Here is an 18,315-nt window from a genome sequence, read left to right as displayed (position 1 = left end):
TGCTTAATCTTTTTTGGCAATGCATCCTTTACCTTCAGCGCCTTGGACAACCCTTGTTGAACCAACAAAGCCTGCATCCTAACCCGCCATAGGTTGAAATCGTTTCTATCGTTAAACTTCTCTTCTCCAGAAACTTGGACGACATCCTTACTCCGAATCGGAAGCGAGTTGAATCAAGAATCACGACAGAAAAGTAAACACACCACATAAAGATTTCTACGTGGTTTGGCAACAGCCTACGTTCACGGTCGGGATCCGACGAAAGTTTTTACTGTGTAAAATTGGAAATTACAAGATTTCAGCCTCCTACTTTGTTTTTGTTCAAATTCCAGAGTCTTTCTCCCTCAATCTTTTAATTCTTAACCCACAACATATGTACCTATTTATAGAGTTACAAACATAATTCTTTGTTGGACAGGGATTACAATTCCTTAGAGGCCAAGACTTGCCAAATAAGAAATTACCTAATAGAATACAATTCTAAAATAGAATCCTAATTAGAATAAGAATTTGAAACACAATTTCCAACACCGTGCAAACTCACCACTGCTGGAATTGCGAACTTCTTCTCTTCATCACTACCAATTTGATTTTCTCACCAAACTTACAGGGATAGTAATGAATCAACGAATTTTCAAAGATTCAGATGTGAATTGAATGAATTTGGTGAGCGGTCAATCTCCTCACTCGTGATCTTCCCCAATTTTATCGCTAAAACAAGTGTTTTGCCAAAGAACGACGATGCGGATGGTTAAACTTAAATTGCCGTGAAATTTGATGATTGTGACACATTTCAGTCTCCTCACCCGAGTCCGTTGTTGCAATCTTCAAGTTCAATGATATTACATCACTCCGGCGAGTAAGAGCGGGATGGAGAGAACATATCAGTGTCTACTTACTCCACTTAACAATTATAGTTATTTTATTTTATTTTTTTATTTTTATTTTTTTTCTCATTTTCATGTCATTGCACGACTCTTTGAAATTCAATTTCACTCGTGGTATAACCAGACCTATCATTAAACGGAGCATATATATGGTTGAGACAAAAAAAGGTTTAGAATATTTATTAATTTATTTGCTTATGACTTTTATCATTGATCCTACTAGTTAGTAGTTAGGTGTTATAAGTTGAATTTTTCCTAACATCTGATCCAAAAAGAAAAATGTATGAATATAAATGAGTTGGTATACAATATTACCTAATAGCTTAAGTTTTTGGTTAAATGAGTAAGTACCCACCCGTTACAATTGGTATCGATACCAGACTCAATCCTTGATCCGATACCATGCCAAGCGCTCGGGTAGGCAGAGTGACCCAACCGCGCAAGTTCGGGTGTGGGAGTAAATAACAAGTGAAAACTTGTTCTACATCGAATCCGAATGGAAAAATGTATGAATATAAATGGAAGAGTTACCACCGAATTACGATCCTTGGTAGTATATTTACCAATGTGATACCATTTCAAAATATTACACTAGTTACCTTTTACAAAAATATTGTCAATCCACAAGTTTAATACTATTTCAGTTGATTTTTTAAAATCTTATAATTATTTAAATTTGTCTCCACTTAAACAAATTTTTGGGTCCGACAAATGCAACTGAAAAATGATAGCATTCATACTGTAAAATATATGGTACTTGGGTTTTGGGTATGGTTTAGCAATCATATCGAAATGTTTGGTATTTAGGTTTTGGGGTACTACAAAAGGCTTGACATTAATGTCGAAATCCTTCGTTGACAGCGTCGGCGTAGGGAAAACTATTATGAAATGCCGACCCTCAAAGGAGAGCAGTGTAATAAATGAAAACATAGGAAAACACTGTAATAATGGAATACGTTAGGAAAAGTCCCCCCTAATTATCCCCTTTAAAAAAATGATCATGTTAATGTCAAATGAATCTCTAAGAGTCTTGTACTAAACCTTTAAACACTTCATTCCTTTCCCCTGGTCCCAAAATGGCAGTTCAAAGTACGAAATCGTTTATCATGTTATAAAACAGGCCTGCTGAGTTTTCAGATGTTAGTCCAAAACATTGACACCTCGACCAAAACAAGCAAACCTAGTCAACTCGAAATGTCCTTTTTTTTTTTTTTTTTTGATAAGTAAATAAGATTTAATAAAAAGTGTTCAACGCATCCCAGATACAATAAAAAGCAGGGACCTAAGGCCCCAAGGAATCCAGAAAATCAATAGTCTCCGTAGGGGAGTAACAAAAACTACCCGAACCCCAAAAAGAAAGGGAATTAATAACAGAAGATTTGAGAGCAGCACCCGAAGATTCCTGTCCCTCGAAAGCTCTTTTATTGCGCTCCCTCCACAAACACCACCAAAGGCACAAAGGAGCCATCCTCCGCTGCCCTCTAGTTTGTGTCCTCTGACTTCAATGCCAAAAGTATCGTCTCTCTTGGTCCCTGAAACAGTCAAGGTGATCAAAAGTGAATATAAAATGAGCAAGATACCAAAATTTGCGAGGGCAGGAGTCAAGTCTCTTACAGATATTAACAAAAAAATAAAATTTAAAATGAAAAGAAAAAAAAAAAAAAAAGAGCATTTCCTAAAACACAAACCATCAATCTAAATGCTCCACACATGTTGATCTTCATCTAAACATACTTCATTATAATGTTGTTGGAGTGATGTATGTAGGTGAAGAAAGGTTCTGACACCACATGTAGTAGGGGAATGCTATGATGTAGAACCAGGAGAGAGGAGGAGAAGAGATCTATTTAAATAACTTCATCAAATTTATCTATTTTTGCTCCTACACAAGTAGAGGCCAATCACATACGGCTCATCCATTCGAGTCACATCTCTTTCTCTTCACAGAGTACCTCCAAAACCCCTAATAATTGAAAACTGGATTTGTATTTACCATGAGGCAGAAACTCAGAACTCACATCACGTATAATTTTTACCATCTGGTTAGAAGAGTAATTAGGTTTTAAATATTGCAAATAATTACAAACATATCATGACTCAAAAAGAACATTTCAATGACCGATGCTGCATCAACCAGGAGCTGCAATCATGTATAATTTCGTACCCAATTGACCTGGTTGGATGAAAAAGCTGTTACTATTTTTTTTTTGATAAGTAAAAGCTGTTACCATTTTGAAAAAAGGAAAAACAAGCGATAAACAAAAAACTGAAAAAAAAGGGTGCAGGGCTAAACAAAGAATGCTGTGGTGAAATGAAAAAACTAGTAAAGAATGGCGTATGTAAAGCTTATAGGTACTACCAGTGGATACCATTTTCTACAAAAGTCAACACACATGGTTTCGTCACGCACATGGAAGTTTAAACTAATTATAAGAAGCCATGAGGTTTTATATTCCTACTGGAAAGCTAGAGGACCTGAAGGTTAACATAGAGTTAAGAGAGTGAAAAAGAGGCTCTATACAGAACACAATAGAAAAATATTTTAGCTCACAATAGACATATAGCTCTTAGGGTTAGCAAGATTTCACTTTCTGTGTAGAGGGGTGTAGCGAGAAGCGGCCGAAGTGTGCATTAGGGTATATCTTATCTCATTACTTAAAAAGAACAATCCAACGGTCGAGATCAACTATGTATAGTGTGGCGACCTTGTAGCCAGGTACGAGACACTGGCAGGCTACCACACTGGGCGAGAATGGTGAAGTGTTTGTATGTGATGGTGTTATCTCCAATTGGTACGAGACCTTTGGGGGTAAAACCCAAGAACAAAACCGTGCATGCTCAAGCACAAAGTGGACAATCTCATACTATGTCGAGGAGTGGGTGGTTACAAATAGCTTATGGGCTAACGCCTAATGGGCTATTGAGGTAATGGGTCTGTAAAGATTAAGTAACTGATTGAGGGCCTATGGAACAAGCGTGAATTGGGCTAATGTTGTACATGTGGGTTAAAATTTAAAATATAGTGGGCTTTTAAGTAAACGAGCTTGTTCACGAGCCTAATGAACCAAGCTTGGAGAACTGGGATGCTTAATCAACGATCGTTTGTTTACTTAACAGACGATCCCAAGCCGAGCTTTTAATGAGCACGAGCTGTTCGTGTCATTTGCAGCCCCCCACTTTCTTTATAGGAAAAAGCTTGTCACAGGCTGCATGAGTGGTAATCGCCTTCCGATGTTGATAGGAACCCGTGACATGAAACGTGTCAAAAAAATTTGCCTAAATGATTTGGATCTTTTTCCGGGTCATCCAAAGGAAAGAGCATTGTTTCCTCTAAGAATTGTTTTTTCTTTTCTCATGCATCTGTGACAAACCTAGTAGCGCTCTCTCACTCCTCCAAGTCACGCTTCCTTCTCTCTTCCACCAAATTGCCATTGATGCTCATGAACTCCTCAATTCTGAAATCCTTATATCTCGGGCCACTGGCAATGTAAAAGAAGGGAAGCTATTACTCTCTCTCTGCTAGAAGCGATTTTCGGCAATCAAGGTTTCCTGAGGATTGCTACTTATCAAAAAAAAAAAAAAAAAAAAAAGGTTTCCTGAGGATTGCTGCTACTAACATGGATTAGGGTTTATGGGAGGATCATTCCTTTGAAGTAGTAAATCTACCACTTCTCCTCCTCAACGGGGAGGTTGAATGCTTCCCAACTGAAGATGGTAGGACCTTTAGGGTCGATCATCAAAGTACGCAATGCCGAGAATCAATTCTTAAATCCTGCCTTGTTGGACGCTTCGACAGAGTTGTGGGAAGCATCTAGTCGATTGAGATGCGGGCGACGCAAAATTGGAAGATCGCGCGCAGGGTAACGGTTTCAACAATGCCTGATCATCTTCTCCTATTCAGATTACCATCCGAGAAAGAGGCACAAAGAGTCCTTATTTCTGGCAAGAAGACATGGGGCGCTGCTACTTTGGCAATTGATGTTTGGTATTTTACCGTCGGTTGCTCGGCGGTGAGAACAAGGGGAAAGGGAAGACGAGTGGTGATGTACGGATTGCCCCTTCATCTTCGCTATCAGAGGTTGTTCGAAGCATTTGTGCGGTAATTTTAGAGACGTGGAGGTGGATGATATGGTGGTAGGGAAGAGAATTTTTTTTTTTTGATAAGTAATAAGTAATAATATATTAAAAGGCATTCAAAAAGGGGAACGCGTCCCGAATACAAAACGAAAGAAAGACCTAAGGACCCATGGAGTCCAATAGATCAACGTCTATGGAGGTGGTAGGATAGAGAATTACTCTTTATGTTTCCAATGAAGGTGTGATCCCAGAGTTCATCTTTATCGAAGATCATAGAGTAGCCTTCAAAGTTGAATTAAGGGAGGAATCTTCACCATCCATTCTTCCGAAAGCCTCCATCGATTCATTTGGTAGATCCACACCACATCGTTGTCTTTCCACTAATCCTCAAGGACAGAGACGCATGAGGTTCTCTGGGGTGGAAGGGGAGAGGAGTTCAAGTATCTTGCTAAATGGGAGCAAGTTTGCAAGCCCTTTAAGCTAGGCGCTCCAACCTTTTCCTTTTTTTTTTTCCGGATAAGTAAATTGTATAAAAAGGTGTTCAAAAGGGGAACGCGTCCCGATAACAGAACAAGAACCAAAAGAAAACAAAAAGCAATTAAAACCAAGGAAAGAGGAAACCTATGGACCTAAGGATCCCAAAAAATCCATGATCTCCTCTGTAGAAGAACAATCTCTTCCCATACCCCAACAAAAAAGAGAACAAATGATGGAGTACTTTAAAACCCCAATGGGTAATTCCTCCCCAACAAAAGATCTTCTATTACGCTCTTTCCACAGACCCCACCAAATACAAAAAAGAGTCACCCTCCAGAAATCGCGAACACGAGTTCCCACCCTTTGCCCCTTCAAAACATCAATAAGACCCCGTGTGGTCCAAGGCATAACCCATTGAATGCCGAAAAGACCCAACATAAGGCTCCAACAATCATGAGCAACTGGGCAGTGCAACAGAAGGTGATTCACGGACTCCCCATCGGTCATAGAAAGGCAACACCAATTAACAATAATATGTCTTCTTTTACTTAAATTGTCCACAGTCAAGATCTTACCCCAAACAGCAGTCCAAACAAAGAAAGCCACCTTAAGAGGAGCCTTCGAATGCTAAACCATTTTCCACGGGTAAGAGGAGGCTTGAAAATCGAATTTACAAAAAAAAGAAGACCGGACCTGAAAAATCTCCTGTGAAGAAGGCACCCAAGTCAAGATATCCACCCCAGTACCATCCACTTTCCGTCGGTACAAAAGATCCAACAATTCAAAAACATCATCCAGCTCCCAATCCTAAAAAGCTAACCTGAACTGAACATCCCAAGAAAGCCTACCGCTATCAAGGTGATAGTAGTCAGCAACCATAGCATGACAATCCACAACAATACTAAACAATCTAGGAAACCATCTGCACAATGGACGATTCTCACACCAGGGATCCGCCCAAAACCAAACATTTCGATCTTCCCGAACTCTAAATCTAATATGTTTAGAGAACTCATCCCACCCCTTCCCAATGGAATGCCACACACCCACACCAATAACAATTCTAACCGGTCTAGTAGACCATCCCCCCCTCACCTCCCCAAACCGACAAACAAAAAGCTTCCTCCAAACTCTATGTCTTTCACTACCAAACCTCCAAAGCCACTTGCCAAGAAGAGCCCTGTTGAAAGGTGCCAGTCTCCAAATTTCAAGATCTCCCGAATTAATGGGCCTCCAAACTTGCCACCTAACAAGATGATACTTTAACTCCTCTTCCCTACCACCCCAAAGGAAATTACGTTGAATCATCTCAAGTCTCCTAACAACGGAAGATGGAATCTGGAACAAGGAAAGAAAATAAGTTGGAAGACTGGACAGAACACTGTTAACCAACATGACCTTTCCTCCTTTTGAGAGAGATTGTTTTTTCCACCCAGCCAACCTTTTCTCGAAATGCTCAATAACCGGATCCCAACTACCCGCCCTTCTAGAGGAAACACCCAAAGGTAATCCCAAATAAGAAAAAGGGAAAGAGCTCGTCCTACATCTAAGAACCGCTGCGAGAGAATCCACCTCCTGAACCTCCCCCACAGGAACAAACATACTCTTGCCCACATTAATTCTCAAACCAGAGACAGCCTGAAAACACACCAGAACACATCTCAAGTATCTCAATTGATCAGAGTGATTGGCGGTGGTGGTGGTTCGCTTGAATTTTCCGTGACTTGGAGATAGAAAGAGAGCCCACAGATCCGTGAGATAAAACCACAGACGTGAGAAAAAACCGTAAACTGATTCATATTTATTTTTGGCACGTGTCAAGTTGTTAGTGGTCCATGTCAGCACAAGGAAGAGATTCCTGCTTAAGCGGCCTAAGGCAAGCATTATTCTTCTTTATATTGCACCAAAATTGATCCACTTACAATCTACTTATCAAAGGAGACATGAACAATGCATTTCTCTCAACAACTCTGTAATTCATATATTGAACATTCTTCCCTTTAATTAACTAACTATAAGTTGTTCACTTTAAGATAGAAATAGAGAGAGAAGCTGGGAATTCAAAAACAAATAACAAGCAAGGTGGAAGCATCGCTAGATAAGTAGTGAGATTTTTTAATTACAAAAACATTAAAGATGATAGGAAATTATGACATTTCACAGGAAAATTTAATGTCTTTCCGACACCAACTTTTGGTAAGGGGAGTTTCCGTAGGTTTTTTTCACACGTTTAATATACCTGTAATTAAGGATTACCTCAGGAATGTTGGTGTAATTATATCATTATATCTCCCAGTACCATATCATTTTTTTTTTTTTCTAGATGTATGAAAATCATACGTAAGTCTTTTCCTTTACTCCAACAATGTTTAACTATTGTCTTACTAAGTAAATCACCTCCATTGTGGATATTTCTAGCATAATACCCAAATTAGTTATCAGATACAATAGATTCATTTCTTAATTTAATTCAAAAGCCCCTTTTCCATATTTTCGTTGCATGACTTGTTAATTTATTGCTACAAGTATTTTTGGAACATAAAATTTAAAAATTTGACTGACCTAGTTGATTGACGGGAAGAAGGGTGGTTAGGGTGATTTTGTAAAACCTCAAGGAAGGTTGACCACAATTTTCCAACTAGTTTCATCTGAAGGAAATTTCAAAAAATCACTAAGGATACTTTACCCTAAATTCTATTTCTGAAAGTCCTCAATAAGCCAAAGAATAAAGTTTCTAAAGGTGCAATGGTAAATTAAGAAATAGTACATAGAGTAGGCTTAGTCTAGTTGAGTTTACCTTCGGTAACCCTTTCTTCTTGAGATCCTCACCAGTCATGTTTGCAAGACGTGGCATATCAATCTGCAGAAAAAGCAGGAGACATCAAACCAGTGATAGAATTTCTGAGGGTAAGAACCAAAGCAAGTACATAAAATTGCTGTAAACAAAGGAAAGCCATAAAATTCACACACGTCCTCATCTTCGAATATAAATGAATAGTCTCGAAGACCCAGCGGCTTCAGGAATTCCCACACCGATTTAGCCTGCACCAAATATGTATCACCTGTGAGTACCAAAAAACACATTATACTATGTATTTGGTCCCCAAACCCTATTATTTCTATTTTTTTTTTTTAAAAAAAAAAAAAGTCTACAGCTAAGCTGATGTTTAAGATAATTTGGGAGCAGAATCTGCAGCTTCACCAAGGATAAATATATCCCTCCAGGGTGAATAACCAACATAAGTTTAGCCAATTGTTGGGAGAATTGGTGATAAATTAAACTATTTCCAGTGAGACACAAGTTTTATTTTAAAGAAATAGAGTGATCGTCTAACCACTTGATCAACATATAATAACTATAAAAAACAAGTCAACTCTTGAAAAATTTCCAAACGGATTGAAAGAAGGGAGTCAAAAAAAGATATTTAATATACATTGCACTAAAAGTACAAAGGACTGAAACCTAGTAGTACCTCCTCTACCTCCCAAAGTGGAAGGTGAGGGTTCAAGTTCCCATAGGGGCAAATGAGTGTGAGTTTCTTGTTAAGTAATAAATTGCACCAAAAGTGAAAATAAAAATTACTAAATCCATAAACTTGAGCGGCATTTCTTACCCCTCCCAAAAGGGGAAGGTGAAGGTCCCAATTCCGCTGTCACATTTACGTCGATCTTACCCAGAAGAGAGAAAGAACAAGCACCACCACCACAACCAAGCCATTTCCCAATTAAGGCCATAGTTCCAGTCAATCCACCAGCTATCATATCTTTCTTTACTAACTATATCCCCGTTAACTTTGGTCTATGTCACCTTTGCTAAACAATGCATTTACTTTGCACATCACCAAACCATCGTAACCAATTTTCTCTCATTTTATCCCCCAATTGGTGCTACTCCAACCATCTCCCGAATGTGATCATTTCTAATTCTGTCCTTTCTATTCTTACTTCACACACATATATCTCAACATTCGCATTTCCGCCACACCCACTTTATGCAAAATGTTGTTTCCTAACTGCCCAACATTCAGTACCATAGAGTATGGCTGGTCTAATAGCCGTTCGATATAACTCTCCTTCCAATCATAAAGGGATACACTTATTACATAATATACTAGATGCACTCATCCATTTAATTTATCATTTTATTTCTAATGATTAAGGTGATCTCCAATTTCTCTCCCATTATGAATTACTGATCCTAAATAATGAAACACCATAGAAATTTAGGGAAAAAAAAAAAAAACACCAAAGCAAAATTAAAACTTCATTCTTTGTCACAGTGATAAATGCAACCACAGAAGTAATATTTTGAAATTTGGAGAACAATTAGATTAGGGCAATTTCCTTATTTCTTTTCCCAGAAACAGAGGTTGAGCTGCCGACTCTTTTTATAGCAGGTTGACTGCCCTCAGGTACCGACTCCAGCTTTGGTGGATCAATGTTCATTGGCTGCAAAGGCGTGTAGATACAGCGATGCATAAGGCACTCAGAATGGTCCTTAAGACCTGAAATAAAACCATTCCACTTCTGAGTTCTCTGCTTAAAAATCCTTCATTAAAGCCCCAAAGTAAAACATATCTAAGACAAACTATACAAGCCATTGACATTCAATCAAAATATTATGTACAAAAGCTGCTATATATTATTATTTTTATTTATAATTACTAGACACACACACCCACACCCACATATATATATATACATATATAAGTCAAATAAAAGTAAAACTGCAGCCTTTAGATGAATGCAACTGTATCTCAAACAATTCATACCTGTCCGGCATTCAGACTTGTAGTCATATTGACTCCGCCTGAAAAACAAATCACATTGAAACAAATCATATTTGGAAATTTGATAATAAAATTAAATTTCTTTGAATGAAAATATCATTGCAATAACACGGCCTAAGAAGGATTCATCAGCTAAAGGGTTTCCAGTTGCATATCTTCATAAAAATTTCTTTAACTTTATTCGTGTCCTTTTACTTCATCTTCATACCCCTCGACAGCAATATATAAACAGATAAAGACATATATAATATTGTCACTTTCCCTGTTTCTTATTTTGCATTGCAATTACACACAATCTGAATGCAAAACATTTCCATTGATACTAGATAATATAAATATAGATACCTCTCAACAAGTTATGCAAACTTCTAATTTTTGTCAAGCTGGTTACTGCAACAACCAAAAAATATCAATACACTACTGTGAGGGTCAAATGTGCAACTAAAACTTGCCTCTGATACAAGCAACAATCAAACTCGGGCTTCCAATATTTAAAACTATTTATCACCAAAACTTACTCTTGTTTTAAAGCCTTGGGGATGAGCAGATCCGGGAAGCTACCCCACAGTAGGTTTGAGATCTCCTTCTACAGGAGATTGGTTGGTGTGCGGGAGTTTCCTCTCCCCAGGAAGGCCATTTGGTGCACAAAAGCCCGTTAAAGGTGGCTTTCTTTGGGTGGAAGGCAGGCTTGGTGAGGATCTTGATGACAAAAGACCTAAGGTGAAGAAGATAAATCATTGTTAATTGTCGTTGCATGTGCAAGAGAGATGAGAAGTCCATAAAGCATCTATTTTTCCATTGTCTAGTGGCTCGGGAGGGTTAGCATTTGCTTCTTGTCATGTTTGGTGTTTGTTGAGTCATGCATTTTGCCACGAAAGATTTGCTCACAGATTGGCAAGGTTGTATAGTGGGGAAGCAAGCTCGAGACGATTGGAGGGTGGCCCCTCTTTGTTTGTGGTGGGGCCTTTGGCGGTTTAGGATTAAGAGATCCTTTCATGGGAAGAATCTTGTTCGGGCTTTAGAATTCTTCATATTTAGAACCTTATTTTTTCAAATTCATGGTAGATTTTGAAAATAAGTGGAGGTTTTAATTGTTTTGTGGATAGAATGAGGATATAGGGCTTCTCGTATATGGGCACAGTCCTTGAACGCCTTTCTATGATATCTATACTTGTATAAAATGAAAATAAAAAATAAAAAGAATCAACACAATCATCATTAAAAGTTACAATTTGTCATTGCCACTTAGTCAACTAAGACATCGCTGTGCAAGGATTTTGTGCAGGGCCAACTGCGTTGTTCAGGGACGGACCTGAGCGAGGCCCAGTGAGGCACTTACCCCCACTGGATTTTTTTTAAAAATCCTACTTTTACCTATAAAATCTTGGGTAATTTCATAAACGCACCATAACTTTTATCTTTAGCCCCATTGCTATTTTTCTTCTATCACGAGCGCTCATGCACATAAACAATAACCATGAACTCCATTATCTCTACTCTCCATCTCGACTATCCATGGCTCTCTCTTGAATAACCAAATAAATAATTTTCTCCAATATCTCTAGTCTCCATCTCGACTATCCATGGCTCTCTCTTGAATAACTAAATAAATAATTTTTTTTCTATTCTTTTAATTGGCAATCCAACTCTGCCTCAAAGAAGTGCAAGTCCTAGGACGGTAGAAAAGTACTGATTAATTTTTATAATTGAGAAAAAAAAAAAAAAACAGAGTACATTTAATAATTTATTTGTTTATGACCTAGCCCTTGATCCTATTAGTAAGGACTGTCTTATAGAGATTGAGAAATAAAAATTTGGTATGTTGGTTTTGATCCCCAGAAAGTAACACACCTACACATTTTGCCCTCGTGGAGACTTGAACTCGGAACTTTTCACTCTGAGAGGTAGAAGAGATATCACTGAGTTACTACCCTTAGTGGTATATTTACCAATGTTTTAACATTTCAAAACATAAAACTAGTTAACGACGATTGTGAATGTATTTTACAAAGATATTATCAATCCATAATTAAGTTTAATATTATTTTAATTGATTTCTTTTACTTTATTATTATTTAAAGTCGCCCCACCTAAAACAAATTTTTGGGTCCATCACTGGCGTTATTGTTGTCAATGTATGCAGCTGAACAATGATAGCAATATATCATTCACAGTATAACATATGGTACATGGGTTTTGGGTATGGTTTAGCAATCATATCGAAATGGGGTAAAGTGCAGGAAACACCCATATTGTATGCTTACAGTGCATATCACACACCTCATGTACGAAAAACATCCCCTTAAGTATGAATTTGTGCAAATAAGTCCCACGTGACACATTTAAGAAAGACTTTGTCCAAATTACCCATATGGATACAATTTACACATTATTTTAAAAATATTCATTTTGTGAAATGACAAAAAAGGGAACGACTGGTGTCATACGCACTCTAAGCATACTATAAGGGTGTTTTCTCCACTTTACCTAATTTTTTTTTCTTTTCTCTTTCAGTAAAGATTAAACACCAATTTGTTGTTATGTAATGAATTATATATGTTTGTGTGTGTGTGAGTGAAAATTTAAGGAGTAGAGGGCAGCGCTACGGTATTCTTGGTCGCAGATGAAGGTGGGGGTGATTGAATACCCATTTTTTCCTATATAAGGAATTATATATATATATATATATATATATATATATTTGTGAAAAATAATAACTATATTAAATTTCAATTGGGAATAATTTTTTCTTTTATAATTATAGAAAGAACCAAGGTTTTCACTCCATATGATATAGTGTATATTTGACAACTGTGAGGACAAAGTTATATATATATATATATATATATATATATATATATTGTTTGAGATATTTTTATTATTAAAAAGGGCATGAGGGGTTGTCATACACAGTCTAAGCATACTATAAGAGTGTTTTCTACACTTTACCTGCAGCGATACGGTATTCTTGGTGGCAGATGAAGGTGGGGGTGATTGAACACCCATTTATTGCTATGCAAGGAATTATATAAATATATATATATATATATATATATATATATATATATATATTTGTGAAAAATAATAACTACATTAAATTTTAATTGGGAAATTATTTTTACCTTTTTATAATTATAGACTGAATTGAGGTTTTCACTCCATATGATATACTGTACATTTGACAACTGTTAGGACAAAGATATATATATATATATTTCATTTGCATTTGACCTGTAAAAGAAATACATATATTCGAACTTTCTAACTTATCAGTGGTATTGAGTCCTAAGAAATATAAAATAGTTAACTCATAGAGAGATAACACAGAGAGATAATACACTATTAGGGAACATATATAAAGAGATTTTTTTTTTTGGAAATGTCAGAGAAAATCCTTAAAAGTGAGTTAAATATAGTTAATGTACACATAACACCCCTCTATTATGAGATTACGGTTAATTTCACTGGCACCCCTTCAGGTTTGGACAAATATCACATTGAAACGCCTTTCGAAAATTATTATAATTCACATTACAAATGTTTGGTCCGTTTTTCACTCACACCCCAAAAGTTACTTTTAAAATGTGTTTTACCTATCAAAAGACATTGTTACCCCTTTGACTTTGTGTTGACCCATTCAAAAATTGAACACAAAACCCGTATTACCCGACCAAAGTACCCAATGAAACTAGTCTCACACACACACTTTCATCAATAACCATTATGACCATTGATCCCCACCCGTAGCCGCCACCACCAGTCACGTATATACACGCACATATATTATGGGTATTAAGCTTGTTTGGCTACTCGTGATAAAAAGAAAAGGAAAAAAAAAAATCGCCCCCATCATGTAACGACCACTCTCTCTGAACCACCACCGCCGAAGTGGAGGTAATGTTGCTTTTGCACTAGGAGATGAAGGAAGTAAAGGAGTGCATAGATAGGGGATCATGTGCCTAGTAGGTATAAAGTGAAAACCTATCCATATGGATATCCATTTGGAGTTGGACTTTCAAATAAACCAAATTAGAACATCACAGTCTCTTATCATGGAACTTTCTGAAAATTAGGCAGTTTTCCCTATAAAGAGTTTCTCAAATTAGATGAAGTTCTTTGCATTTAGAAGTGAGTTTTGCATTTGCCACCACCAAAAACGCCCCCACCACCGGTTCACCAACCCCAAACCCATCACCACCACCAAAATCTATAGAAAGAGAAAAAAAAAATTAGAGAGAAGAGTTATATAAACTCCACGTCTCTTCACCAACAAATCGTTCCTACCGTACAACAAAAATGCAAGACCCAACGCTGGACCGCCAGTTTCGACGCCACCCGAGGCTTTGACATCACTTTTGTCTTCTCATCATCGTTTAATTTGATGGCGTAATTGGCCGAATTCCAACACGCAGCAGCGGCACTCATCCGAGTGCTGCTCGATCAACCTGACTATGCCGTTCCCAGAATTCCAGAACTCGTAGGAGTTTTCCGGAGGCTTCACCAGCTGTTAACAGACGCTAACTCTAGAACACATGCATAGGTATATATATATATTGGCTTGTGCAATTCCAATCTGCATACAAACTTGGACGTAACCTTGTTGGTTTCTTAATCAAAGCTCATGAATCCATGCCCTACGGCAATACATCACAAAGATCATCCCATTTTGATTTCTTATTGTGGTGTGTATCAAATATGATTAGATAATATGGTTAGGCTACCAATAAAATTAAGCTATTTTTGCAATCTATATCCGATGATTTATCTGAAGGTATTGCGCGATTCTTCCATCCAATGAGTGATTATGAGAGAGAGGGGAGTAGGTAGGTTAGAGGAATGAATTAGGGCAAAACAGCCATTTTAGATTGTTGATATTTTGGAATAAAAATTAGGAGCAAATTTGTCTTTTCGCACGTTTTTAACGGTGTCATTGACGAAAAAGTTATTTTGGACCTAAGTGATAATAATTTTCAAAAGTTGTTTCAATTTATTTGTCCAAACCTGAGGGGGTGTCAATGAAATTAACCCATGAGATTATTAGCATACACGTCGCCTTGGGCATTTTCACAAGAGTAAATGGGTATAACGCGCATTATAGCATTACTTTATAACAGATTTCTATTTGAGGGGTGTTTCCGCACTATGTTAAATGAATAAGGGCGTTATTAACACACTTTTTCAACGAGGGGTGAAAGTGCTACATGGAGTATACATTAGGGGTGTTTTCTACACTTCACCCTATCGAAATGTATGGTATTTAGGTTCTGGGGTAAGGTTTAGAGGCATTTGAATTGAAGTTCCACTCAAAATTCTTCTCTACTTGACTCATCAAAAAAATAAAAAATATAAAATATAAAATCTTCTCTACTTGATATTGTTGCTTGCCTAAATCCCTTGTTAAAAAATGGGAAACCTTGAAAGACATTCTTGACTGGGAGCAGAACCTTTGCAGTTCTTTTGAGACCTTTAACAGCCACTTTGCTAAGGGCCTCTTTGGCGAGTATTGAACAATCTCAAATCTGACCTTGACAAACATGGTCGATTCGAATATGATGACACTGTGATGGCATTGGGCACAGAGAGAGAAAAAGTTGCCAAGAAAGAACTCTAGGAGCAAATGTACAGAAAAATAGAGTTGTAGAGATTACTAAAATGTTAGGGTATATTAACACTTCAACAAAACTTTTGAACTCTTCCCTTTGAACGCATTCGGCATTTAATAATGAGGTTTTTTACTTAAAATTCCAACCCTTTTAAATTGAAACTCAATCTTTTTAGATGGTATCAAACATAAATTAATTGGAGAATCGCTCAATTTGTTCAAACATAAATTAATTGGAGAGTCACTCTGTCGTGCATTTGTTAAGTTCGAAAAACTCAGCATACCATAAATGATGGAATATGCTCAACAAGCAAGCCATGAATCTAAATGCTTAGACAAACAACACAAAGAATGCAAATACAGACTCGAGATCAAAACAAAGTGATCTTAATTGTGAAACAACCATAATTTATGGATTAGAGCTTAGTGTCTTTACCTCTTTGAGTCAAAATATTATTGAAAAATAGATTGTAGATTGCCTAATGCTTCATTTCTGGTAATACTTAGTGTGTCTTTAATTCGAATGCATATCATTTGTCCCATTTACAAAAGGGGTTGAAAAAACTCACCATACCATTCGTGATATAATATGACAAGCAGGCCATGAAAATAAGGAAAACAAAAAGCAACACAAAGAATGCAAATACTTACTGGGAGTTAAAACAAAGGGATGTTAATTGTGCATAACCTAAGCCATCCGTATTCAAGGCGCAGTCATCTGAACTCAAGATGACCGGTTCCATGCTCTCCGAAATTTTCAGGGTGATGATGGTGACATATTGAACTTTACTACGAGACCTTAAATCGAACTCAGTCCTCGCCACACAAAATTCTCTATTTCCCAAATGAACAAGACATGAGGTGTATCTGTCTTCTGGAAACATTGGTGAATGCAGTCGGGTAATTATCCGTGGAGCACTGAGAGATTGAATGATACCACCGCGAGAAAATCTGACACTAAATGCAACCAACAGACAACAATCTACCAAAAAGAATACCGAATCATCAACACACGCAGCCGTTCCATCGAAGTAGTAATATGTCACCCCCTTTTCTTCCTTTTCGACGACCTGCCACTCCTCCATGGAACTCCCGACTTTGTAACAATGGAATTCAGTTGTGGTACTAGAAAATAAACTTACAACTGAAATGAGAATATTGTCACCGATGACTGCTCGACCCGAGACAAACATGCTTCCAATTTCCTCCGCACGGTACTCAGGTAGGATAGGAGAAGAATCCCAATAGCCTTTAGGATGATCCAAACGTTCAAACGAAGGGGATTTTGTGAGGATGCCGGAACACCTGGTATCTGAAGCAAGCACATAAAACCCTCTTCCATGCACTGCCATCACTCTCGGATAAGGTTTTTTTGCTTTTGGCATTGGCAACTCCATGAGCACTTTGGCATCTGTTTTGAAAACAAGGGGTTCGAACGGGATAAATTTGTGCATATCCAGTGGTCTATACGAAGCCATCAAGCATATCTCCGATCCTATCATATCACAATCAACCACTGTCTTACATCTTTCTTCAAAGCAAGTAAACAATTTACGCGGAGGATCGATGAATTTAGCTCCTCCGTCACCAATTTCGATTTCATAAATTGCACCACAATGTTCGCCATTATAAAAACACGCAACCAAAAACAATGATCTTACCATTGCCGCCGCCAACGGTGGTTTCTTCTCGGAAATTAGGGTTTTCTTGCCTTGAATCCTCTCTTTCGATCACAAAGGGGATTGTCTAATGGTGTCGACGTCGTCAGTCGCGTGCTCTTTAACTAGGTCTCAAACGACATTAATACCCTTTTGAATCTTTTGAAGTAACTATCTACCTATCGATCTTTTTAAATTTCTCAAAACTCCCACTACTTTTTAAATTTGATCATAAAACTCCAACTTGTTTTAAAAAATTCCTACACTTTTAAAAAGTGTGATCGCATTGCCCCAATATCCGAGTCCTACCCGTTAATCGGGCTGTGAAATGACAAATTTAACTTTACTATTTAATGTTAAATTAAAAATAAAATTTTATTTTTTAAAATTACAAAATTACCCATTGGTGGAAAGCTATCGTTTTATTATTTAAGTGCGTATTGTTGATGACGTGGCAAAAAAAATCTGAACATCCAATAGTATTGTGACAACACATCACTTATCACAATAACCACTTCACAGTATTGCCAAACATGGCTTAATTACACTAATAATTTTAGCACCAAACACGGCCTTACCCTCGCTCACTCGCTCTCCCTCTCATTCTCTCTCTAAGCTATCGTCCTCCCGTAACCGAGGATACTGTCGACCAATGGAAAACTCCGGCAGCCGATTTCGCCGACCGGTTAGGTCTTTAAGGAAGTTCACGATCTGTATGATGCTTGCCATAAATTTTATTGATGGTGTATGTTTCTGACTCATCAGAGACTTCACTGGTTTTGGTCCTGCAATTGTGTCATTGATGCTTAGAGCTTCTTGCCGGC

At 37.5% G+C, this 18,315-nt stretch overlaps 1 protein-coding gene across 1 annotated transcript; it reads right to left on the bottom strand.

The window, feature by feature from the left end:
- Positions 1-2,113: 2,113 nt before the first annotated feature.
- LOC132269095 (uncharacterized) lies at positions 2,114-17,631 on the bottom strand. Its single transcript, XM_059770124.1, has 6 exons — positions 16,485-17,631; positions 10,214-10,251; positions 9,788-9,946; positions 8,412-8,485; positions 8,239-8,301; positions 2,114-2,419 (listed from the first exon to the last, which is right to left on the bottom strand). The coding sequence occupies exons 1-6, from the start codon at positions 17,495-17,497 to the stop codon at positions 2,369-2,371; spliced, it is 1,398 nt and encodes a 465-aa protein (XP_059626107.1). The 5' UTR covers positions 17,498-17,631; the 3' UTR covers positions 2,114-2,368.
- Between the last annotated feature and the right edge of the window lie 684 nt (positions 17,632-18,315).

This window comes from Cornus florida, unplaced genomic scaffold (assembly GCF_030987335.1).
Source record: "Cornus florida cultivar Cherokee Brave unplaced genomic scaffold, ASM3098733v1 CherokeeBrave_3.0.0_Hap2_Chr08, whole genome shotgun sequence".
Classification (NCBI taxonomy): Eukaryota; Viridiplantae; Streptophyta; class Magnoliopsida; order Cornales; family Cornaceae; genus Cornus; species Cornus florida.
This window is presented reverse-complemented; position numbering and strand designations above follow the sequence as displayed.